Source organism: Pleurodeles waltl, chromosome 4_2, assembly GCF_031143425.1.
Source record: "Pleurodeles waltl isolate 20211129_DDA chromosome 4_2, aPleWal1.hap1.20221129, whole genome shotgun sequence".
NCBI classification, from domain to species: Eukaryota; Metazoa; Chordata; class Amphibia; order Caudata; family Salamandridae; genus Pleurodeles; species Pleurodeles waltl.
In genome coordinates this window covers 1,045,638,743-1,045,665,084 of record NC_090443.1, presented here as the reverse complement: position 1 = coordinate 1,045,665,084, position 26,342 = coordinate 1,045,638,743, and the positions used below count along the sequence as shown (strand labels likewise).

The window sequence follows — 26,342 nt, the reverse complement described above, 5'->3', positions numbered from 1 at the left end:
ATAGCGTGCGAGGGGTCTAACAAGAGACAAATACTGCAGAAATAGCGTGCCGGTGGTCTAACAAGAGACAAATACTGCAGAAATAGTGTGCGAGTGGTCTAACAAGAGACAAATACTGCAGAAATGGTGTGACAGAGCTATAACAAGAGACAAATACTGCAGAAATAGCGTTCGAGTGGTCTAACAAGAGACAAATACTGCAGAAATGGTGTGACAGAGCTATAACAAGAGACAAATACTGCAGAAATGGTGTGCCGGTGGTCTAACAAGAGACAAATACTGCAGAAATGGTGTGCCGGTGGTCTAAAGGACATGTATACTGTGCTACAATACTTTAGTAACAGGGAGCGAGTCTGGGCTAATATTTTATTTCCATCATTTAGCTTTTTTTTTTAAGTCACCATCGTGGGTTTAACTAGGTCTTCAGGTAAGAGATTTCACAGCCTATGGCACCTTTTCTTTGCATCGATAAGAATGATATTTTCCTGTAATGATCATGAAAACCTGTTCAAAGCACAGCTGCCGCCTGAGAAGCACTCGTACTGTTCAATTAACATCATGTGCAACGGGTTTTTTTTTCTTTAAAAAAATAAACATTTTGTTGCATGTACAATGTCCACCATTTTTTAGTGGTGGCAATGTATATTTTTATTTTGCATACTTCAATTAAAATGTTTTTAAAAAGAATAACCGTCACGCCAGCTAGCCCAGGCCACACATGTTGTCTTTACCAATGCTTGTTGTGTATGCGTCTCCCTACATCCCAGTTCTATTGTTTCCTTTTTTTAGGTCATTGCTGTGACAAGGACACAACACCATAAAGTTACACCGAGATTGTTCATCACAACAGAAGACACCGCACTTGGTGAAACTACAATACAGAATCTAGGATGCGATGGAGACAGGCTTGGAAACATGTCACTGGGACAATACTAAACTTCCATTACAGGCATGTACACATACTTTAATTACAAGAGGTAATACGACTTCATTTGAATTATACATATCTAAAACCGGAGGCACAAGAAGATAAAGTGATTTCCCAAAATCGAAGAGCTTTGTTTCTTCAAGAGCCACAAACCGGAAACAAAACAGGTCTCTGGGTACCAAAGTCATCAATTTAAGATCTGGACCTCATGTCCTCCGAGTTCTTGCTTCACTGCTAGATCTGTCTGCACTAAAGTGTTCTCAGGACAAACTCAAGCTATGGTTTGGGAGCTGCAAGCCTTCCTGGCCCAGGGACATTTCTATGCCTGGTCACAAACAGCTTTAATATCCACATTCTTCAGAGGTGTCCCACTGTCTGCACTCACAACAATAAACCAGAGTGCAAATGTAACACGATGTTAACTTGCCCGTTTGAACTGTGTCTTTATCTTTATACCGCTAAAACTTTAGTTTGTGTTACAAGCTTTCTAATAATTTAGTTTCATTACTGAAAAAATGATATTTTCGTGAGAATAAAAACATAAAGACAACCATTGTCAAAGCCAACAGGTTGCACCTTTGGGGCCTGTTGGCTTTAGCAATGCTTTTTTTCCTGGTGCTGTTTAATATCAGCAAAGATAATATATATATATATTTTTTAAAGTGCAATGATACAGCTGCTGTTGGCGTCATACGAAAAGCATGCACGTGTCATCACAAATGTGCGCGTCTACAAAATGATGCAGGCACCTTTTTTTTTTTTTACCAACTGATCTGAAATGGAGGGCTCCACTTAGATTGGGCCTCAAAAATAAAAAAAAAATAAAAAAAATTCCAAGAGCACAAAAGTGCAAAAATTTACTTGCCCCCCCCCCCCAATTTTTTTTTTTTATATATATATATATATTGCCAAACAAAAGGTCAGAATCAAGATCTCGGCAGGGCACTCAGCTGCCGGTGACAGAGGAGACCACCCTCGGAATAATTAGATGTCCAAAAGAATTATTCACCGCACTCCAAAAAATCCAATTATAGCGTTTTTTAATTCAAACAATCAGCAACCACCAATGCATTTCAACTCCACTTGAATCTTGTTCACGGTTATATATATATATATATATATATATATATATATTTTCATACACACATATACATACACACACACACACACACACATATATATATATATAAATATATATATATATATATATATATATATAAAAAATTCATGAATGCCAGACACACAAATATATATCACACACACACACTTAGTGGCAGTCGCCACTAGAAAGTTATAGTTAGGACTATGTTTCCATAGAAAAAGCATTTTTTGACTTGCCTATACCTTTGGCACTGTTCAACAAATCTTCATTAAATTTTCCAAGAAAGTGCCCCGAAGATTCTTGTTGTGCACAGAAAGTTTCAGGGTTATCCGTCAAGTGGTCATTTCTGTAATTATGTGGGAAGGGCTTCGTGCCCCTGCAGCCCCAGGGACCATCACCACCTCCCCGGATCATTTCAGTAATGTTACGTGCCCCCCCCAGCCTCTCAACCCTCTCCCCCCCCCACGCAGCCCCGGGGACCACCACCACCTCCTCCCCGGGGCAAACATTAAAAATAATGCAGGGCTATTTTAGTTGGAGGGGGGCCACGTGGCCCTCTCGAGGAGCCACAGATGGCCCTGGGACACCCCACCCAGGGCCAGCTTCTGTTATGCCCCAGGGAGCCCACCCCTGGAACATAGCTATTTGTTGTGGCTTGGCGGCTTCCTAGTTCTTCATCAACTGTACATGCTACAATTCCACATAGATTACTTCAATCCCTGAAGAAGTGGCATTTATCACCATTAAATAAATGCTTATTATAAAACTACATTGCCCACTCGGGAACCAAATTAAACAACATATACATCTCACATAGTTTACATGCAGCATAGGTCCGTACTTATTTGGAACACATCCTTTATTTTATATACAAAAATATATTTCATACTCATATAAAAATTTAAATCAAATCTCCTATCAAAACACCAAAATAGAAGGACAAAGAAAAGTGCAAAAAGATCAAGTGCTTGTGATTAGAAGAAATAGGAAGAGCATACATCTCACACCTAATCCAATCAAAAACAAAAACTTAAAAGAAATGCCTGTTGGATAATCCTTTTCCGCATTGAATCATTTCTATGATTTCAACAGTATTAAATCCTCATTACAGTCCTTCCTTCATTGTATTGAAAAGAGATCACATCAGGCTCAACCAACGTCGTCGACGTTTCGACCCCCTCTGGCTCTCGGGCTGATTCCGGGCCGACACACAGGTCTTCTTCAGGACTAAAACGATAGGGGGCCTACTCAGTTCAATCTCTCTCTTGAGGCAACAATCTTCTCCACCATCACTTCACCTCGCCTCACATCCGAAATACATAGGAATATCCTCCTTCCGTTATACTTTCACCAATCCCATTCCATGGGCCATCTCTTCAAATGTAACTTATTCCTTTAATGCGTCAGCAGCTAGTTATTCTGTCTCTGAGAGGCAGAATAACTAGCTGCTGGTCCATCATAGAAATGATTCAATGCGGAAAAGGATTGACCAACAGGCATTTCTTTTAAGTTTTTGATTGGATAGGTGAGAGATGTATGCTCTTCCTTTTTCTTCCAATCACGAGCACTTGCTCTTTTTCCACTTTTCTTTATCCTTCTATTTTGGTGTTTTGATAGGGGATTTGATTTAAATTTTTATATGAGTATGAAATATATTTTTGTATATAAAATAAAGGATGTGTTCCAAATAAGTATGAAACTATGCTGCATGTAAACTATGTGAGATGTATAGGTTGTTTAATTTGGTTCCCGAGAGGGCAATGTAGTTTTATAATAAGTCTTACCCAGCCCTCTTGGGGTTTTTCCAGGGTTACCCTCTGTGGTTTGTGACATGAAATAAATGCTGGCAGAAAGTTTTGGTTTCCTTTGTCTGGAATCAACCATGGTTTTAAAGGATACGGCTTGAAGCACTTGTAGTTATCATATGAAAAGAAAGTAATCTATGTGGAATTGTTGCATGTACAGTTGATGTAGAACTTGGAAACCTCCTTTTGAGGAAACAATGTTTTTGTTGCTAATATATGTATAACTTTGAGTCTTGGTATTACATCTGATGATGAATTGAAAATATCTGAGTGTATCTGCTCCCTACGAAATTTGTATTTGTCTTTCACAACCAGACAGTTTGCGCCACCTGGTAGGCAAGACCTAACAAGCTTTTGCAATGCAATGGGTCTTGAGTTTGCTCGAGTTAAAGCTATTAGCGCTGTAAACTCCTAATCAGACTTTTCTTGCCACATAAGCTGAAAATGAAAAGTAAAACAGTTTCACATAAGCGAGCCATCGGCAACCATGAGCGCAAAGCAGACATACAAAAGGAAATAGAAGTTCGCTCGCAGTGAAACGTATCGGCAAAAGTGCAATTATCCATGTAACCGCCAAAAGTGCAATTATCCATGTAACCGCCAAAAGTGCAAATATCCATGTAACAGGGTCGATGTCATACAAAGTGCTGGATTACTGCCCAGCGAGATCGCGCGGCCTACGAATTAAAGAGAAAAAGTAGTCCAGAAACCACACTGAAAATATGGAGCCTCATATGTTTTCAGTAGTTGGCCGGTGTGCTCGAAGCGGGCTAAACACCAGAAAAGGCATGACATATGCATGCCTTTCACTAATTAAAATCAAGCAAATTTTAAAAGGCAAGCCCACGAACCAACCAAACTGATGGGCGTGATTGAAAGCCGAGAGATTACACCAGGGACAGAGTGCTTTGCGCTCGACCCTAAAAGACACAACATAATTCAACTGATTAATATTTAGTGAAAATATGAAAGGATTTTAGCACCTCTTTCTAAAAGCACTACACACCACATTCATTGATTTTGTGCCCTAAACCGTAATACTGAAAGTGCCCACAATTAACCAGCTTTAAGATTGTTTGAAGTGTTTCTCTGGAACATCAGCAAACAATGATCAGTCTAGACATGCGAGGTACAAAGTTACCAAAACACTGGTAGATCAAAAGAAGATACAGTGTATCATTCTGCAGGATTCTGCATTCCCTCCCCTCGTCTCCGTCTGCGTGCAAGGATAACAAGGCCACATCTGTGGATCCAAACTATGGGCAGCTACAAAGTATAAGACAGGAAGGGCCAAGCATCAGCGACCAATCTAATCTTTAACACACTCTTAAAATGGATATTTATGTTAAAACAGAAGTTAGCATTTATAGACAAGCCCATTTACCCAACTTATTTTAAGTAAGAGATCACTTGTTTAGGACTCAAAGCAGAACACCTAACAGGAGAACGTGTTATAAAATCTTTTATAATGCTATGCATCAATCAAATCTTAGAGACACAGAAATGTAAAGACTCACATATCGAGTGATACACAAATAAAACACAAAATGAAGTGTGCACGTTTATATCCTGTGAACACCACCATTTCCCCACCACATTCTGAAGTGAAAAGTGCAGAATCAGATTGTAAAAAAAATAAAAAAATCGACACGTTTCGGACGATGAGTAACGTTTGAGCCTTCCTCAGGGCGTAGAAGAAGAAAAATAATCGAGTGTTATAATTCGCTTTTTTTCCATTTGAAACACAAAGCCTTAATATACCAAAATATGCCTTTTCTTACATCTAACAGAGCTTTCTGTATACAATGTTATCAGTGCAAAACGAGGTTCATAAAAAATATCCCACAGGTCATTCATTCATGTGTCCAGCTTAGCGGTGTTGGAAATCTGCTTTTGCGTACTTACAAAAAATGTCTTAAAAATTATGTGAAATTACATGAAATACAAATCCTCCACTTATCATGAAATGTGCTTTTGTGGCAATTTTTGACAAGAAGAGGGTGCATTTTGCAGAAAAGAAAAATTAGAGCAAAAAACACCTAGAGCGAACAACAGCCCCTTGCGATCAGTTGTTCATGTTATTTCTGTATTTATGATAACATTTTGCAGAGAACAGTGCATAATCACTCAACATGGTGTAATTTAGGGAACTTCATCTAACAAGTGTAAGCCAAATGCCCTAAATTACACAATTTACACCAGTGTAATTTAAATTTGCCCGGTCTCAATCCTACTTAACCTTAGTTCAAACACTGGTCCATCATCACCAACTCTAAACAAGTTGAATGATTGTTTCATTATCAATGTTAGGTCCAGTCTGAACAACCACTGCACATGTCTGATAGTGGAAAATGCAACATTGACGACAAAGCAGAGATGTCTTCAGTCTTAGATGTTTACTGAACATGAGTCTTTATCTAGTGACTACAAGATCCAGGTAAATCGGAAAAATAAAACCACCCACGTCCATTGGGCCAGATACCGAGCAGAGGATGTGTACGAAGTCACTGCCCAGTGCAGGCATTTCCTATGGTTCACACTGCACCGTCAGGACCCGAGGGTAAGACATTGTCAGCCAAAGAAATACACTACAACAGTGCACCGAAGAGTCTATGCATTACTAATGGAATATTGAGCTGGTGTGTGCCAAAGAGTCAATAGGACTCAATAATACTGCGATACTGCACGAGTGCAACAGTCAACCCAATAATACTGCGATAGTGTAGTACAAGAGTGCAGTCAACCCAACACTGTGATACTGTACGAGTGCAACAGCCAACCCAATAATACTGCGATAGTGTACGAGTGCAACAGTCAACCCAATAATACTGCGATAGTGTAGTACAAGAGTGCAGTCAACCCAACACTGTGATACTGTACAAGTGCAACAGTCAACCCAATAATACTGCGATAGTGTAGTACAAGAGTGCAGTCAACCCAACACTGTGATACTGTACGAGTGCAACAGCCAACCCAATAATACTGCGATAGTGTGCGAGTGCAACAGTCAACCCAATAATACTGCGATAGTGTGCAAGAGTGCAACAGTCAACCCAATAATACTGCAATACTGTACAAGAGTGCAACAGTCAACCCAATAATACTGCAATACTGTACGAGTGCAACAGTCAACCCAATAATACTGCAATACTGTACAAGAGTGCAACAGTCAACCCAATAATACTGTACGAGTGCAGTCAACCCAATAATACTGTGATACTGTACGAGTGCAAGTCAACACAATAATACTGCGATAGTGTACGAGAGTGCAACAGTCAACCCAATAATACTGCGATACTGTACGAGTGCAACAGTCAACCCAATAATACTGCGATAGTGTACAAGAGTGCAACAGTCAACCCAATAATACTGTGATACTGTACGAGAGTGCAGTCAACCCAATAATACTGTGATACTGTACGAGTGCAACAGTCAACCCAATACTACTGCAATACTGTGCGAGAATGCAACAGTCAACCCAATAATACTAAAATATTGTACGACTTCAACAGTCAACCTAATAATACTGCAATACTGTACGAGAGTGCAGTCAACCCAATAATACTGTGATACTGTACGAGTGCAACAGTCAACCCAATAATACTGTACGAGAGTGCAGTCAACCCAATAATACTGTGATACTGTACGAGGGCAAGTCAACCCAATAATACTGTACGAGAGTGCAGTCAACCCAATAATACTGTGATACTGTACGAGTGCAACAGTCAACCTAATAATTCTGCGATAGTGTACGAGAGTGCAACAGTCAACCCAATAATACTGTACGAGAGTGCAGTCAACCCAATAATACTGTGATACTGTACGAGTGCAAGTCAACCCAATAATACTGCGATAGTGTACGAGAGTGCAACAGTCAACCCAATAATACTGCAATACTGTACAAGTGCAACAGTCAACCCAATAATACTGCAATACTGTACAAGAGTGCAACAGTCAACCCAATAATACTGCAATACTGTACAAGAGTGCAACAGTCAACCCAATAATACTGCAATACTGTACGAGTGCAACAGTCAACCCAATAATACTGCGATAACATACAAGGGTGCAACAGTCAACCAAATAATACTGTGATACTGTACAAGAGTGCAACAGTCAACCCAATAATACTGCAATACTGTACGAGTGCAACAGTCAACCCAATAATACTGCAATACTGTACAAGAGTGCAACAGTCAACCCAATAATACTGCAATACTGTACAAGAGTGCAACAGTCAACCCAATAATACTGCAATACTGTACGAGTGCAACAGTCAACCCAATAATACTGCGATAACATACAAGGGTGCAACAGTCAACCAAATAATACTGTGATACTGTACAAGAGTGTGCCAAACAGCCAACCCCTTCATACTGTACAACAGAGCGCCAGTCAATCCATTAATACTGCAATATTATACGACAGAGCGCTAGTCAACTCATAAATACTGGGACACTGTACAAGAGTGCGCCAGTCAACCCTTAATACTGCAATACTATACAAGAGTATGCCCAACAACCAATCCACTAATACCGAGATACTGTACAAGAGTGCGCCAGTCAACACAAAAAAACTGTGATACAAGAGTGTGCCAAACAGTCAACCCCTTCATACTGTACAACAGAGCGCCAGTCAACCCTTAATACTGAGATGCTGCACAGTAGTGCACCAGTCCACTCATTAATACAGAGATACTGTACAAGAGTGCGCCAGGCAACGTATTGATACTGTGACACTGTTGAGGGTGCACCAGCCAACCCATTAATACTGCAATACTGTATGAGAGTCCGCCAGTCAACCCATTAATACTACAATACTGTACAAGAGTGTACCAGTCAACCCAATAATATTGTGACACTGTATGAGAGTGAGCCAGTCAACCCATTAATAATGCAATACTGTGCGCGGGTACACCAGTCAACTCATTAATACTGCAAAAAATATAGGAGAGTGCGCTAAATGCTCAGCCCATTAATACTGCGATACTGTACTAGAGTGTTCCAGTCAACCCATTAATACTGCGATACTGCACAAGAGTGTGCAATACTGTGAGAGTGTGCCAGTCAACATTAATACTGTGACAGTGTACGAGAGTGCACCAGTAAACCTATTAATACTGCAATACTGTACGAAAGTGCACCAGTCAACCCACTTATACTGGAATACTGTACAAGTGGGTGCCAGTCAACCTATTAATACTGAAGTGCGCGAGTCAACTCATTAATACTGCAATACTGTACGACAGTGTGCCAGTCAGCCCATTAATACTGCAATACTCTACGAGAGTGCACCAGTCAACCCACTCCTACTGTATGATAATGCACCAGTCACCCCGTTAATACTGCAACACTGTACAAGAGTGTGCAGGTCAACCCGTTAATACTGTATAAGAGTGCACCAGTCAACCCATTAATATTGCAACATTGTATGAGTGCGCGCCAGTCAATCCATCAGTACTACAATCCTGTACAAGAGTGCACCAGTCAACCCATTAATACTGCCATACAGTACAACAATGTGCCAGTCAACCCATTAATGCTGCGATACTGTACAAGAGTGCACCAGTCAACCCATTAATACTGCAAAATAGTACATCAATGTGCCAAACACTCAACCCATTAATACTGCGATACTGCACCAGTCAACCCACAGATACCGCAATACTGCACAAGTGCACCAAACAGTCAACACAGTAACACACTGCACGAGAGTGTGCCAAAAAGTCAACCCTATAATACTGCGGTACTGTGCGAGAGCACACCAGTCAACTCATTTCTACAGGGACACTATTCCAGTGAGCCAAAGGTTCAATAAATTAACTTTGGAATACTGAACAAAGGTTCACCAAAGAGTGAACACGACATTAGAATATTGTGCTACAGTGCGCCAATGAGTCAGTTCATTAATACTGCAATACGGTACGTGGGTGTACCAAAGAGTGAAGTCATCTATTCTTGAATACTGTATGCCAAAGTGCCAACCTGGTAATACTAGGGTACTGTACTGCAGTGTGCCAAAGAATCAAAGCAACAGTACTGTAATACTGAGGCAAAGAGTCCACATATCCGTACTGGAATCCTGTACAACAGTACACTAAAGAGTCAGCCCATTAATGAGTGAATATCACATTACAGTGTCTCAACTCATAAATATTGGAATTCTGTACAACAGTGCACCGAAGAGTCAACCCATCAATATTGAAATATTGCCTGACTGTGTCAGAGAGTCAACTCAAATATTGGAATTCTGTACAACAGTACACTGAAGTAGGAACCCATTAATGAGTGAATATTACATGGCATTGTTAAAGAGTCATGTCATAAATATTGGAACATTATACAACAGTACACTGAAGAGTGAACCCATTAAAATTGAAATATTGCCTGACTGTCAAAGAGTCAACTCATAGATACTGGAATATTGTAAGAAAGAGACTGAAAGAATCAGTTAGTACTGGAATACTGAATGACAGTGGGCCAAAAAGTCAACCCATTAACACTGGAAAACTGAGTGAGAGGTCTAGTGAGAGTAACTAGTACCGCAAATAAGTGAATGGAAGTAAGGGCAAGTGGAAATGAGTGAATGATACACAGTGACAGTGAACAAGTGAATGAGAGAGTGAATGAAACTGAATGAGTGATACTAAGAAACACTAAGAGAGAGGACACAGGTGACAATTCGGAAGACACAGGGTGGACAAGTGACTGACAGTGAATGCGTGACACTGAGAAATACAAAGTGAGACTGGGCAGGTGCCCATGAGTGAGACATTGTACGTGAGACTGGGAGGGTGACACAGGGAGATTCAGAGATTTGCTCAGGATCACATGATGTTGAGCTGACGCCAAGACTCGAACCGGGTTCCCCAGCTCCAAAGTCGGCAGCTCTGGCCGTAAAGTGTGAGACAGACAGAGGCACACATCCACAGCGCTCCCTACAGAGCGGCGCGCCTCTAGGCGCTGGCTGCTGGAGCACACAGGAGAGAAGTCACATCAGCAGCTCCCACATACCACAGGAAGCGGAGGGCGAGTGGGAACAGGTCCGGGCTCACAATGAAAGGAAGCCCACAACAAAGAGGGGGGCTCACCTCGGGGGGTCCAGAGGGCGCAGGCGGTGATGAGGAGGAGAAAGAGGTGCCCGGGGGGCGTGGAGAGGGCCCCCGTGGGACCCATGCCCGGCCTCCTGCCCCGGGGGTCCCTCCTCGGGGGGCTGATACTCCTCCTGGGGCCCGTCACATGGCCCCCCACCTCCAGGAGGGCTCCGTGCTCCGACTGTCGTACCCACCTGTCCCTCCTCCCTGCTTCTGCCTCTCGCTTCCCCTCCCCACCTTCGGACTCCCTCTCTCTATCAGTCCCTCCTGTATCTCACTCTTGACTGTCCACAGCCCCTTCCCTCACCCATCACTCAGTCCACCCCTCGTTTATCTGCATCTCCCCTCTCACATCCCCACTCTCTCTTGCCCTCCACACCTTGTCTCCCCCTCTCTATCAGTCCCTCCTGTCTGTCTGATTCTCTCACTCTTGACTGTCCACAGCCCCTTCCCTCACCCACCACTCAGTCCATCCCCCCTTTTATCTTCAGACCCCTCTGTCTCTTCACCTCACTCCAGACTGTATCTGTCTCTCGTCTGTCAGTCCCCCCAGCTCTCTCTCAGTCTCCCCCACTTACCTTTTATCTCCCCCCTTCTCCCATCCCTACACCTCTCTGTGCAGCCTGACTCCACCTTTCACCCCCGTCCCCTTCTCCTGTTTCCCACCCTCGGTCTACCTGCCTCCGTCTGTCCGTCTAGCACTCCCTGCCTCCTCCGGCTCTCTCCCTCCACCAGGGACCCGGCCCTCTTCCTCCTGCCCGACTGCTACTTTCTGCCTGAAGCCCCTCCCTGGCCCAGCCACCCCTCTCACAAGACAATAAAAGAGAGGGGGAGGGGAGGGCGCACATGGGCTCAGGCTGCACCCTCCTCCTCCTCATCATCATATGGCAACTCCCAGCATCCTGGGGTCCCTCCGCCCCCTCCAGCACAAGAGAAACGGCGGAGAAAATTCACAAGCGGGCGTTTCCGGTGTGTCAGAGCCAAACAAGAACCTGCCTGGAGCTGAGGCTCAAAACGCAGTGCGTTCTGGGAAATGTAGTTCTCTGTCTCACAGTGGCAGAATCTACCATCAGGGCCATCTTACATGCCAAGATTCCCAGCTCCATCCGTCATCTGCTGCTCCAGTCCAGGTTTTTTTCCCTTTGAATTGTGGGGCTTGTAGTCCAGTGTTTTATAATAGAAAGAACAAAACTACAAGTGGCATAATTCAAAGACAGAAACCTGGACTGGAGCAGTACATCACGCATGGAACTGGGAAAAGTGGCAAAGCTGGACACATGGCATTATTCTGGGCTTTTCCTTAGACTCAGAAAAACTGATGTGAGACAGTTACTCCCTGATGGGCCCTGTCACTAGTGACCCCTTCAGGTAGTCCTGGCTTCTTAGTCAGCAGCAATTTGTATGCTGAGATGTTTGACCTTAGAGCTGCCAAGGATCCCAGGTCCATGATCATGTGTAGCTACAGTAGAGTTTTTTTTCTTTGAATTCTGGTGCTTCTAGTCCTGTTTTATAATAGAATAAATAAAACTACATGTCCCAGAATTAAAAAAAAAACTAGACTGGAGCAGCACATCACACATGGACCTGGGAAACTTGGGCTGGCTGGGACACCGTACTTCAAGAAAGGGCCCCCTGTTCCCCCCTAACGATATCATGTGTGCGCTACATTTACATTATGGCGCACCATGACGCACGTTAGGACAATAGCGTCAGAGTTTAAATTGTGGCGCTAACTCTGCAAAGTAAACGGAGGCCCATTGAAAGTAATGGGTGCGTCATTTTAACGCCAGCTCCGAAGAGGCTTCAAAAATGACGCTAAAAAATGGCACAGTGAAATATTGTAAATTTCACTGCGCCTTTTTTATGGGCCTCCCTCCGGGGGGACGCCCCCCTTGCATACATTATGCCTGGCACAGGCATAATGTGGCATAAAGGGTTACAGAGTGGCGCAATGCAAGCATTGCGCCACTTGGTAAATATGGCAAAGGAGAATGGCCTCCTTAACGACACATTAGGGTAAAAAAAATGACACTAGTCTGGCGCTAAGAGGCGCTAGAGCCTTGTAAATCTGGCCCTTAGATTGTTTAAAGTCTTAGATACATTCCTGTCCTCCTCACTGTTGGCAAACGGTATCCCCCTCTGGGTTTGTGATAGATCATGTACCTTAGTGTTACCACCATTTGACCAGGGGCGCCCTGTGTTCGGGTGGTGAATGGGGCAAGGCCAAATATGCCAACCTCTTACTCCTAACTTGAGTTTATAGCCAGGTTTACAAGAATTATGAAGCAGGAGAGGGCCAAATTATGTGGCAGGGTTGAGTAAATTATGTGGCATAATGCAGTACATTTTGTGATAATATTACTTCATTATTTTGCCATTTTTAGGTCGCGCGCGCAAGCGCCCTGGCCTGTTGTAATCTATCTGTGGGCTTTTAACTATGCCCACTGCACGCCTATCACTATCACTCGTTCAAGGGCTTACCTTTCAAAATCCTTTGTTATCATTGGTAAATGCTTTACGTTTGTCCCTCCTTGGGGCAGTTTTGTTACCGCCTTGGCCATCGACCCTGTTACATGATAATTGCACGATTGCCGATACGTTTGACTGCGAGCAAACTTCTTTTTCTTTTTGTGTCTCTCCTTCACGCTCATGCACATGGCAGTCATTGCGCTTTGAATCGGCTCGCTTATGTCAACTGTTTTGCTTTTCATTTTTGTTAGACTTTTCATCCTCGGCATGGTCTCCCTTAACTTTTTGCCTCTGTTCCCTAGGTTATTGATGTGTGCTGGACTCTGATTTTGCTGTTTTTATTACTCTGGGCACTTTACCACTGCTAACCAGTGCTAAAGTGCAAGTGCTCCTGTTTAAAATGTGTACGTAATTGGTTCTCCATGATTGGCATATTTGTTTTACTGATAAGTCCCTAGTAAAGTGCACTAGAGGTGCCCAGGGCCTGTAAATCAAATGCTACTAGTGGGCCTGCAGCACTGGTTGTGCCACCCACATAAGTAGCTTTGTAATCATGTCTCAGACCTGCCACTGCAGTGTCTGTAAGTGTATTTTTACACTGTAAATTCGACTTGGCTAGTGTACCCACTTGCCAGGCCTACACCTTCCCTTTTCTTACATGTAAGACACCTGTACGGTAGGCCCCAGGTAGCCCCAAGGGCAGGGTGCAGTGTATGGTTAAGGTAGGACATATAGTAATGTGTTTTATATGTCTGACAGCGAAATATTGCTAAATTCGTTTTTCACTGTTGCAAGGCCTGTCTCTCTCATAGGATAATATGGGGCTACCTTTAAAATATGATTAAAGTGTAGATTCCCCTGGAAAGTAGATGGACATGTGGAGTTTGGGGTCCCTGAACTCACAATTTAAAAATACATCTTTTAGTAAAGTTGGTTTTGAGATTGTGTGTTTGAAAATGACACTTTTAGAAAGTGAGCATTTTCTTGCTTAAACCATTCTGTGACTCTGCCTGTTTGAGGATTCCCTGTCTGGGTCCGTTTGACAGTTAGGTTGTTTTTCACCTCGCACTAGAAAGTGACACAAAGGGGGCTGGGGTGTAACCTGCATTTCCTGATTAGCCATCTCTGCTAGGAGGGAGGGGTGGAGTGGTCACTCTCATCTGAAAGGACTGTGCCTGCCTCTGACAATGCCGGCTCCAACCCCCTGGTGTGTGTCTGAGGCCTTGCCTGGGCAAGGCAGGATTTCACAAGTAGGTGTGAGTCCCCTTTGAAGAAAGGTGACTTCAAAGACTAAAATGGGTATAAGAAGGGCACCCAAATCTACAGACTGGAGAAACACTTCTGGAACCAAGAGGAACCTCTGCCTGGAGAAGAGCTGATAGCTGAGGAAGAAGTGCTGCCCTGCCTGTGACTGTGCTTTGTGGAGCTTTCCTGCAGCGCTGCTTCTGCCAGAGTAAGAGGGCAAAGACTGGACTTTGTGTGCCTTCCATCTTGTGAAGAAATCTCCAAGGGCTTGAGTTAGAGCTTGCCTCCTGTTGTTTGAAGTCTCAGGGGCAGCAAAGACTTCTCTATGCCAGCACCTGGAGTCTCTGGAGAGACTCCTGCTCTGACAAGTGGTGCCCTATCCAGTCCCTGAGCCCTTGAAAGGAAAGCTGGTGGAAATCCAAGGAAATCGACTTCAGACCGACGCCGCTGCTGAATCCGGTGACGCCGCCTGCACCCAACGCCGTGACCTTCGCTGGAACGCGACGCTCTTCGCAAGCCCGACGCCGCTGCAGCCCCGCTGAAGTCTGCGACTCCGTGAAAGTCGCCGCACCACGTCGTGACTGACGCCGCTTGAAGTGCACGGATTCAACGCTTCGCACAGACGCCGCGATCCCGGTCTTCGCGCATCGACTTGTTTTCACTCTTGATTGTACCCCATTAGTACCACTTTAACAACCAAATATGGCAATAAGCAACAGAAAGGTGACCAGTCAACCTCGCAAAGAGCCTTCCACCATGCTGCAGTGTTTTTGGTAACTTTTGAACCATTTGAGGTAGAAACAGTTCTTTGTTACACTCTGCAGATTGGCAGCAGGTGATGGAATTATGTGACGAATTCGGTAAATATATAATTATGCAAAAAATGCCACAGCCGCACATTCTCATAATTCCAGTGGCCTGCCTATTACTTGCTTCAGCCGATTTGCAAGGCGCAAACGTCAGCATAGAAAACACGTGTTTTTTTTGCATGCTGGTACTTGTAGTGCTGCATTTATAGCAAGGGCAAACACACCTGCAAGTACAAGACTGTAAAGACAAACCACAGAACTTAGTACAATACCCACACTAAACATCCATTTCATACCAACCAGTGCTATGTGACCAGAAAGAGGTATAGTTTTCATTTCACTTTTTGAAACCTCAATTAGAATGATAATATGACTGGAAACACAATCTTTGGCGCAATGACAACATAACATTACATGCTGTGGAACATCGGTCAGGGAAACTTCTAAGACTATGGGGGTCATTCCTACCCTGGCGGTCATAGACCGCCAGGGCAGGGGACGGAGGAAGCACCGCCAACAGGCTGGCGGTGCTTCCAGGGGCATTCTGACCGCGGCGGTAAAGCCGCGGTCAGAAACGGGAAACCAGCGGTTTCCCGCCGGTTTCCCGCTGCCCCAGGGAATCCTCCACGGCGGCGCTGCTTGCAGCGCCGCCATGGGGATTCCGACCCCCTTACCGGCATCCTGTTCCTGGTGGTTTTCACCGCCAGGAACAGGATGGCGGTAACGGGTGTCGTGGGGCCCCTGGGGGCCCCTGCACTGCCCATGCCACTGGCATGGGCAGTGCAGGGGTCCCCTAACAGGGCCCCATAAAGATTTTCAGTGTCTGCTAAGCAGACACTGAAAATCGCGACGGGTGCCACTGCACCCGTCGCACCCCTTCGACTCCGCCGGCTCCATTCGGAGCCGGCATCCTTGTAGAAGGGGGTTTCCCGCTGGGTCAGCGGGCGGCCTACTGGCGGGAAAGACAGAATGGCCGCCACGGTCTTTTGACCGCGATGCGGTCATTCGGCGGTTCCCGCTTCGCCGCCCGCCAATGTAGGAATCACCCCCTATTTTCTGACCAAAAATGGCCATAGCTGCCAAGTTTCCTAGGTCAATGCATGATGAGATGCCCCATTCCAGGTTTTGATCAACTCTGGGACTTGTAGTCCTAGTTTAAAATGGAATAAACAAGACTACAAGCCAGAGAGTCCAAAGACAGGAGCATCTGGTCACGCATGGACCAGAGAAACATTTCATATGTCCATATCTCAATTTAAGGCACTCCAAACATAGCCACTCTACAAAATATTATTATCAAACCAGCAGACAAGGGTGATGGGACTGTTGTAGGAGGCTGGCCTGGCTTGTAGTGGGTACCAAGGGGTACTTACACTCTGTACCAGGTCCAGTTATCCCTTATTAGTGTAGAAGAGGTGTTTCTAGCAGCTTAGGCTGATACAAGGTAGCTATAGCAGAGCAGCTTAGGCTGATAGAAGGTAGCTATAGCAGAGCAGCTTAGGCTGAACTAGGAGACATGCAAAGCTCCTGCAATACCACTGGTGTCATATGCACAATATCATAAGAAAACACAATACACAGATATTTTTATGACAATATGCCAAAAGTATCTCAGTGAGTTCCCTCAGTATGAGGATGCCAAATATACACAAGATATATGTACACAATACCAAAAATATGCAGTAATCGCAAAAGGAAGCAATGCAAGCAGTGTAAAGTTACAGTAGATTGCAATAGGAGCACATAGGTATAGGGGCAACACAAACCATATACTCCAAAAGTGGAATGCCAACCACGAATGGACCCCAAACCTATGTGCGCTTGTAGAGGGTCGCTGGGACTGTAAGAAAACAGTGAGGGTTAGAAAAATAGCCCACCTCAAGACCCTGAAAAGTGGGTGCAAAGTGCACCTATAACCCCCAGAGAGCACAGAAGTCGTGATAGGGGGTTTCTGCAAGTAAGACCAACACCAGCAATGCAACAACACTGGATTTCCGGACCTGAGTACCTGTGAAACAAGGGGACCAAGTCCAAGAGTCGCGAAAATGTCGAGAGTGGGCAGATGCCCAGGAAATGCCAGCTGAGGGTGCAAAGAAGCTGCCACCGGATGGTAGAAGCTGTGGATTCTGCAAGAACGAAGAGGGCTAGAAACTTTCCCTTTGGAGGATGGATGCCTCACGTCGTGAAGAAGCTTGCAGAGGTGTTCCCACGCAGAAAGACCGCAAACAAGCCTTGCTAGCTGCAAGGGTTGCGGTTAGGATTTTTGGATGCTGCTGTGGCCCAGGAGGGACCAGGATGTCGCCACTTGGATGAGGAGACAGAAGGGGTGCCCAGCAAGTCAGGGAGCCCTCACAGAAGCAGGCAGCACCCGCAGAAGTACCAGAACAGGCACTTAGAAGAGGAGTGAACTGGAGTCCACCCAAAGTCACAAAAGGGAGTCCCACGACGCCGGAGGACAACTCAGAAGGTTGTGCACTGCAGGTTAGAGTGTCGGGGACCCAGGCTTGGCTGTGCACGAAGGAAATCCTGGAAGAGTGTACAGGAGCCGGAGCAACTGCAAATCATGTGGTACCCAGCAATGCAGTCTAGCGTGGGGAGGCAAGGACTTATCTCCACCAAACTTGGACTGAAGAGTCACTGGACTGTGGGAGTCACTTGGACAGAGTTGCTGAGTTCCAGGGACCACTCTCGTCGTGCTGAGAGGGGACCCAGAGGACCGGTGATGCAGTCTTTTGTTGCCTGCGGTTGCAGGGGGAAGATTCCGTCGACCCACGGGAGATTTCTTCAGAGCTCCTGGTGCAAGAAGGAGGCAGGCTACCCCCAGAGCCTGTACCACCAGGAAACAGGCGAGAAAGCGGCAGGTTAAGCGATACAAGGTTGCAGTAATCATCTTTGCTACTTTGTTGCGGTTTTGCAGGCGTCCTGAGCAGTCAGCGGTCGATCCATTGGTAGAAGGTGAAGAGGGAGATGCAGAGGAACTCTGATGAGCTCTTGCATTCGGTATCTGAAGAATTCCCCAAAGCAGAGACCCTAAATAGCCAGAAAAGGAGGTTTGGCTACCTAGGAAGGAGGATAGGCTAGTAACACAGGTAGGAGCCTATTAGAAGGAGTCTCTGACGTCACCTGCTGGCCCTGGCCACTCAGAGCAGTCCAGTGTGCCAGCAGCACCTCTGTTTCCAAGATGGCAGAGGTCTGGAGCACACTGGAGGAGCTCTGGGCACCTCCCCTGGGAGGTGCAGGTCAGGGGAGTGGTCACTCCCCTTTCCTTTGTCCAGTTTCGCGCCAGAGCAGGGCTGGGGGATCCCTGAACCGGTGTAGACTGGCTTATGCAGAGATGGGCACCATCTGTGCCCATCAAAGCATTTCCAGAGGCTGGGGGAGGCTACTCCTCCCCAGCCCTGACACCTTTTTCCAAAGGGAGAGGGTGTAACACCCTCTCTCTGAGGAAGTCCTTTGTTCTGCCTTCCTGGGCCAGGCCTGGCTGGACCCCAGGTGGGCAGAAATCTGTCTGAGGGGTTGGCAGCAGCAGCAGCTGCAGTGAAACCCCGGGAAAGGCAGTTTGGCAGTACCCGGGTCTGTGCTAGAGACTCGGGGGATCATGGAATTGTCTCCCCAATGCCAGAATGGCATTGGGGTGACAATTCCATGATCTTAGACATGTTACATGGCCATGTTCGGAGTTACCATTGTGACGCTATACATAGGTAGTGACCTATGTATAGTGCAAGCGTGAAATGGTGTCCCCGCACTCACAAAGTCCGGGGAATTTGCCCTGAACGATGTGGGGGCACCTTGGCTAGTGCCAGGGTGCCCACACACTAAGTAACTTTGCACCCAACCTTCACCAGGTGAAGGTTAGACATATAGGTGACTTATAAGTTACTTATGTGCAGTGTAAAATGGCTGTGAAAAAATGTGGGCATTATTTCACTCAGGCTGCAGTGGCAGGCCTGTGTAAGAATTGTCAGAGCTCCCTATGGGTGGCAAAAGAAATGCTGCAGCCCATAGGGATCTCCTGGAACCCCAATACCCTGGGTATCTCAGTAACATATACTAGGGAATTATAAGGGTGTTCCAGTATGCCAATGTGAATTGGTGAAATTGGTCACTAGCCTGTTAGTGACAATTTAGAAAGCAGAGAGAGCATAACCACTGAGGTTCTGGTTAGCAGAGCCACAGTGAGACAGTTAGTCATCACACAGGGAACACATACAGGGCACACTTATGAGCACTGGGGCCCTGGCTGGCAGGGTCCCAGTGACACATACATTAAAACAACATATATACAGTGAAATATGGGGGTAACATGCCAGGCAAGATGGTACTTTCCTACAGCTGTGATCCAAAATAAAGTTGACCAAGACCAAGAAATACTTAACCAACTACAGAACAAACCCTACTACGGAAAAATACCTAATGACTCTACTGCCCCAAATCACAAGAATATTCTCAATCCAACCCAAACACGCCTAAATGAACTAGCTTAACTGATAAAGAGTCTGCCTATCTCAACAAAACTGACTACACCTTTCCTGCTTCATACACTTCTCATGAAATTCATAAAAAAGGTATATCTGTCCAGGAAGACCAATTGTAGTTGGTTATCAATCTCTCTTCCAACCCCTTGCTGAACATGCTGATATCTTCATCAAACCCTTCGCATACAATTGTATTCCTGAATATTGACACCAGCGATATCGTATCATACTAATATCGAAAATAGAACATCGAAAGGTAAGTGCATTTAGGTAAGTACAGGTTTACAATTCCTAACTCACATCTATACACCTTTAAAATATATGTACCACATAGGTACGTATATGAGGACTTAGGTATAACAAAAAGTAGACTTACTCATTTATGTTTTGTTTTTGATATTCTGTTCTCGGTGTTCTGTCCCACTGATATTGTTGACTCGATATTCAGGGGCACACCTTCGCACACAGTATTCATCATAGACCAGGAACAGTCTAGCTGTCATTAAGGAGGTAGAAGGATTCATACTGAAAAATTCCTTAGACCTATTGGTAACAATGGATACCAAAAGTCTGTGCACCAGTATTCCTCAACCAATGCTCTCACAGTTTTATATACGACTGTAGAGACCCTTGCACAACCACATAGAATCCCTACCTCTTTTGTTGTGGATTGGCGCCCCAACACAACGATTTCATCTTTAACAATACCTTCTATAAGCCAATCAAGGGAGCAGCGATGGGAACAAGTTTTGCACCAGATGTAGCAAGCCTATTTGTCGCACCCTATGAAGAAATCACATTATATGCCAATACCATAGCGGACTCGGGACTCTTTGTCCCACAACACATCTTGCCCTCTGGAGGAGGAGACTCTTGCCGGTGATGCAAGGAAGCACTTAAAAATGCATTACACGTCCTGCAGCAAGACCTGGGCCTAGGGTGGGCTCGTCACGGCCCGTCACAACCCATCACAGCCCAGAAGAGGCTGGGCTGCCCCTCTTGGGTGGATGATGAGGCCCCCTTGCCTCAATAATGTGTTTTTATTTAGCCAACCTGGAAATGTCCTATAAATTGCCCAAATCATTGATTAACAATTGCAAAGAATATTTTATGACTAAGTCACTCTGAGAGTGCATTGGATGAAGAGTTTTGAGCGGGCGTTATTGGCAAAAACTCTTGCGGGCACGCTTCCTGGTCGGGCTACTGGACTGGGGGTTGTTTACTGCCTAATCTTGATTTTTTTGTCTATTTATCATGGTTGAATTTAAGGTGTTGGTGCTTGTACAGAGCCCTGCTTGTAAAGCCTCCGGACCTACTTGTACGTTAGCTGACTGCCAAGGGTGACTCCTTGTTAGTCGTAGGTTCCGGCCACTGGAGGAAACAGGAGAGGTGCAGGAGGGGGCTAGCCACCTATTTAGGATTATTTTTACATCTTACCTTGCACTGCCTTCCTCTCCTTTTTATACCCTCCACTCCTTTTTTCAATAAGAAGGGGCTCTGGGTTTATATTGTTTGAGACAGGATGGGAAAACGGAAAGGAGAGATTCCCAATCCGAGCCCTAAATCTTCCCTCAGGAGGGTTTCATCTAATATTATAAAACCACCCCTTTATTGCTAAAAACTCAAACATCTTGGGCCTAACTTAGAGTTTGGCAGATGGGGTTACTCTGGCACAAATGTGACGGATATCCCATCCGCTGTATTGCGATTCCATTATATCCTTTGGAGAACATAATATGGCGGGCAGAATATCCGTCATGTTTCTGACGGAGTAACGCGTCCGCTATACTCTAATTCACACTCCATGTCTTTTTTCACTTCTGCAGTGGGGGCTATTAACAGAGAAATTAGTATAATGGAGGAGGAGATGCTCAGATTAGAGACCCCCAAGGATGGAGCAGTGTCTAGCCAGAGCCACGGTGCAATGCAGAGCAATTCAACGCCATTCCTGAGGTTTGGGGATGTCACAGCAGCAACTGAACTTAGCGACATGACAGCTGGAACACCTGATTGAAGCAGATATTCAACCACCCCCAAAACCCCCTTCCCCAGCCGATGACCCTCTCCAACTTGATGCCAGGGGAAAGCTATGGGGCAAACCCCACAAGAAAATCATCACCCCTCTACACAAGCGTGCTGTCACACGCAGGGGGGTAGTAACACCAGGGCCACGGAGGGGGTTTCTACCAAGTTACACATAGACCTTGAGAGGCTGTTTGAGCCTCTGTAGGTCAAGTGGGAACACTTGCCCAGCAGACCTTTGGTTCTTGCCAATCTAAACTGGCTAAGATTCCAAATGTACTGCTCAACCAGAATGAATGTGGGCACCTGTCTTTCAGACACTCACTCAATAACTGAAAACACTGAGGGCTTGAGGCTAGACACTTGTACAGGGCAGTGGCAGCTCTTCCGTTTGGGCGGAGGAGGGCGCCCCCTGCCAGCAGCGGCAACTGCACAACCTTTACCAGAAAACAATCATAAAGTTTGTTTATGATTGTTTTCTGGTAAAGGGGGTGGGGCCACAGTGATGACGTGCACTGAGGAGGAGTGCACACCACTTCCCCTCAAAGCGCATGTGTGTTTGGCAGGCCGTCTCGGGCTGGCCAAACACACATGTGCACAGGGCTCTCTCCAGCCCGGCACAGTTGCTGGGCTAGAGAGAGCCTGCACAGGCTCCCAGTCTGCCTGGGAGCATCCACCCTGTGCGCTCCCAGCCAATCCTGATGCTGCTCTGAGCAGCGTCAGGATTGGCGCAGGGCAGGCTGGGAGCCTGTGCCTGCAGAGCCGGCGAGGAAGCAGTGAAGAGCGGCGTCATAGACGGTAAGTTTTTTAAAAAAACGTATATTTATTTCCTCCTAATTCTACCCCCCCCCCCCCCCACTCCTCAGTGCACCGCCAAACCCCTTCCGAGCATTCAAGCCGCTACTGGTACAGGGGAGGGACTAGCTGAAATAGCCACCAGGAACAGTATTACCATCCAAGGAGGATGGGAGACTTTAGCGGGCTCCTCTCATGCCTCTGACCCAGATATATGGTGGCACACACTTGCCCCATATACTCCAAGAAAGGGCCATAGACCCTTACTCCAAACAGCAACTTCTTCAGGTGGGCTACCCGTGCCCATCTGCCAACACCAACTACCTCTGGATCTCCCACCTGACTGCACACCTGATGTGGCTGTCTTGGTAAATGTGATCCAGCTTAATTCTGATGTCAGTGAAAACTACTCACAGTTAAAAAATAAAGTGCCTCACTGGCTGACTACAAGGGCAGGGGCTGAGGCAAGAATCCACACTCATGTCAACATGGTGCTCAGGGTAGGGTGGGGCGCGATCCAAACCCTTCTATGGCGATTGTGTTCTGGTAAATTTTATCAATAGCCAGCTGCAGGTAGAATCCTTCCCTCCTATTAGGGTAAGGAACACCCAACAACCAGCATTGGACTACGGTCCTGGGGATTTCTATAGACCGGGCACTAGGTATAGTCTGAGAACACCTAGGCTTATTCCATCCCTGGTGAATGAAGAACCCTATGGGGCCTGCACTAGACTTTTTAAGGAAGCGTCTGCTTTCCTCCCCTTTTGCACAGATTTCATGCACTTAATACACTTGAGGTGGATTCACAAACCCCTACTGGGGTAACGCTGTTAAGGATCTACAATGGGGGAGCTGATCCATCCTTTATAGTGACTGGTGTTGTCGATCAGCTTTGCTTTTTGTCATGGAACGCAGCAGGTCTCAAGGAGAAGGCCAACGGCCCGAAGTGCTTAGAGTTCATCGGGCCATACTGCATATTGGCGCTTCGAGAAACCTGGGAACAGATGTACAAAGCTTATTTTAGGTCACAAACAGTCCGATTCACAGAATCGGGCTGTTTGCAACCACAAAAAAGCATTTTGAAATGTACAAAGGCCCTATTTGAGATTCGGTAACCTATTACCGAGTCAGATATAGGGTTTGCGATTCCGTATTAGAAAGGGGCGTGTTTAAGGCATCCCTTCCTAATACTTACTCGCAGTGGTATGTCTGAATTTTTTGCGACCGAAATGCAGTTACAAACACATTTTGAGTTGGTGGTACCCATTCACAAGTGGGAAGAGGTCCTCAAGCAACCCTTCTCCTATGTGGGTGAAAACATTTTTTAAGAGCAGGCAGTGGTCCCACGGACCACTGCCTACTCTTAAAAGATGAAAAGAAAACTTTTCATTTTTTGTTTTGAAAGAGATCTCGTTTTCCTTCAAGGAAAATGGGCTGCATTTAAAAAAAACGCTTTATTAAAAAGCAATCACAGACATGGTGGTCTGCTGACCCCCCCAGGCCACCATCCCTGTGATTTTTGCAATTCACAATGGGTTGCAAAGCAAGACCTACCTCATGAATAATAATGAGTTAGGCAGTGGTGGCCACTTGTCAACTGGGATGGCGGGATGAGGGGGGGGGTTACGTCTCTCCTTCCTCCTCGGACTCGCGGAAGCACAAAGCTTTCAGACTCCCCTCCAATCACAACACTGCTGTCAACCACATGACAGCAGCATCATGATTGGTCTTAGCACCCTGCTTTGGCGCTCAGAGAGGGAGTAGGGCCCTGTGCACTTTCTCCTCCAGACTGTTCTATACAGCCGGGTGGATAAATGCAAAGTGCGCATGACTGTTTGGCCGGCCGTGTTATCATGCGCACTTATGTGCACTCACCACTCCGCCTCCAGCCACCTCCTCCACCAGCCCCGGCCCGCCCTAACCTGGCTTCCCGAGGAAAAATAAAATGATAATAATGTTGCGTTATTATCACTTTATTTTTCCCTTTCGCCCACTGCATAAAGCAGTGGGGCGATTCTCCTCCACCTTAGCGGAGAAGCCGCCGCTGGAGTGAGGTCTATTTGCAACCTAATACGATTCACAAAATGTGTTAAACACACATTGGTAGATGGCTGTTTGCGACAACCAAATAGCGAATCACAAAAAATCGCTCTTCGGTAATCACAAAGCAAACCTATGTACATCTGTCCCCGATCAGATAGAAACACGCTCTTCCTAGAGGGCTTTTCCCATTTATTTCGCCCTGGCACTGCATCCTCTTTCGGCCGAGCAAAGGGGGAGGGGCGTGCACACTAATATCACTGACTTTTAACTGTTTAATGGAAGATCTGGAGACAAACTCTGCTAATTTAGGTGCAGTTTTCCTTCCCTTCCCTAATAAAACAAACCTTCTAATTTTAAACATCTGTCATTCAAAAGGCCATTCCTCCCACCATGACGTCATTGCCTCTATGGGTGAAGTCATCGAGAAATCCAAGGCGCTCTCTTTAGCGTTGCGCTGTAGGACCACCTCTTATCCCAATAGTTCTTATGGGTGACTTTAATATTCATCCCCCAAAGAGTGTACAGGGACTTCCAGGATTTCCCCCGGGGGATGAACCCTTAATTGTTCATTTCGAGCACACAGCTCAAGGGAAGAGGCAAACTTTGGGGTTCAATCCTTGGCCCTTGTTCTACCAAGCTCCTGAGTGGATCCTACCTACACCGGTGGGGGCTGTGAGACAATAGTGGATTACATCTTAATCTCCTGGCCCAACCTGTTTTGTAACTGACTACGGGGTCTTATGGTCTAGATGGGGCAACCGTAATCTTTTGGTATTATTGGTCAAGCATCCAGTACAGAAAATGTCTCTGCTTCCCCCGCCATTAAACATCTAGCTCCCCAGGTGAAAATTCAGGATATCAGGTCCTCTGCTCCTTGGCTTACTCATGCCCTCAGTGCTGAAAAGAGAATCTGTAAAAAGGCAGAGGCACCATGGCCTTCAGGAAGTCAACTATGCCAAAATGTTGGTTTTTGACGTGACATGAAAATTGCGGCTGCTGACAATAGGCCCGAGAAGTTTTTTAAATTGTCAAGAATGGTTGAGCTGTGACTTGCAGTAGTGATATCTCCCCTACTCAAGAACTGTGTGAGAAACTATTGCTCTTCTTTAAAAAATTTTTTACTAAAATTCAAACTAATTTGGCTTCCTCCAGAGTGTTAGTTGATCTCGAGGCACCCCCGGGTCCTGTCACTGCCCATCGGCAGTGCTCGCTACTTCAGTTTGGACCAATTTGCCTCGTTCAACTGGAAACTGTCATCAGTGACCTGAAATCAGGCTCTCTTGTTGACCCATGCACCACTGACTACTCATTAAGGCTGAGGATGTGGGCTATTGCAGGCCTGTTTATCCACAACCACAGTTACCCAAGGATGGAAGCGTGTACATCTGCTCCCTCTGCGGATCCCAGTGTCTTGGCGAATTTCAGACCCATATCTTTGCTACCAGCGTTTGCTAAGATTGTGGAAAAATTAATTAATAAGCAACTTTCAAACTACTTGGAAGCTAACAAGGTACTGCATCCTAGGTTACACTGGTGTAATTAGAGCTCTCTGC

General features: G+C 45.7%; 1 protein-coding gene across 1 annotated transcript in view; it reads right to left on the bottom strand.

The window, feature by feature from the left end:
- TMEM132A (transmembrane protein 132A) overlaps positions 1 to 11,264 on the bottom strand; it is a 117,808-nt gene extending 106,544 nt beyond the window's left edge. Inside the window, exon 1 of the mRNA XM_069233032.1 lies at positions 10,926 to 11,264. Within this exon, the coding sequence (XP_069089133.1) occupies positions 10,926 to 11,010 (85 nt within the window). The 5' untranslated portion in view covers positions 11,011 to 11,264. The remainder of the gene's footprint in view (positions 1 to 10,925) is intronic.
- Positions 11,265 to 26,342: the final 15,078 nt, after the last annotated feature.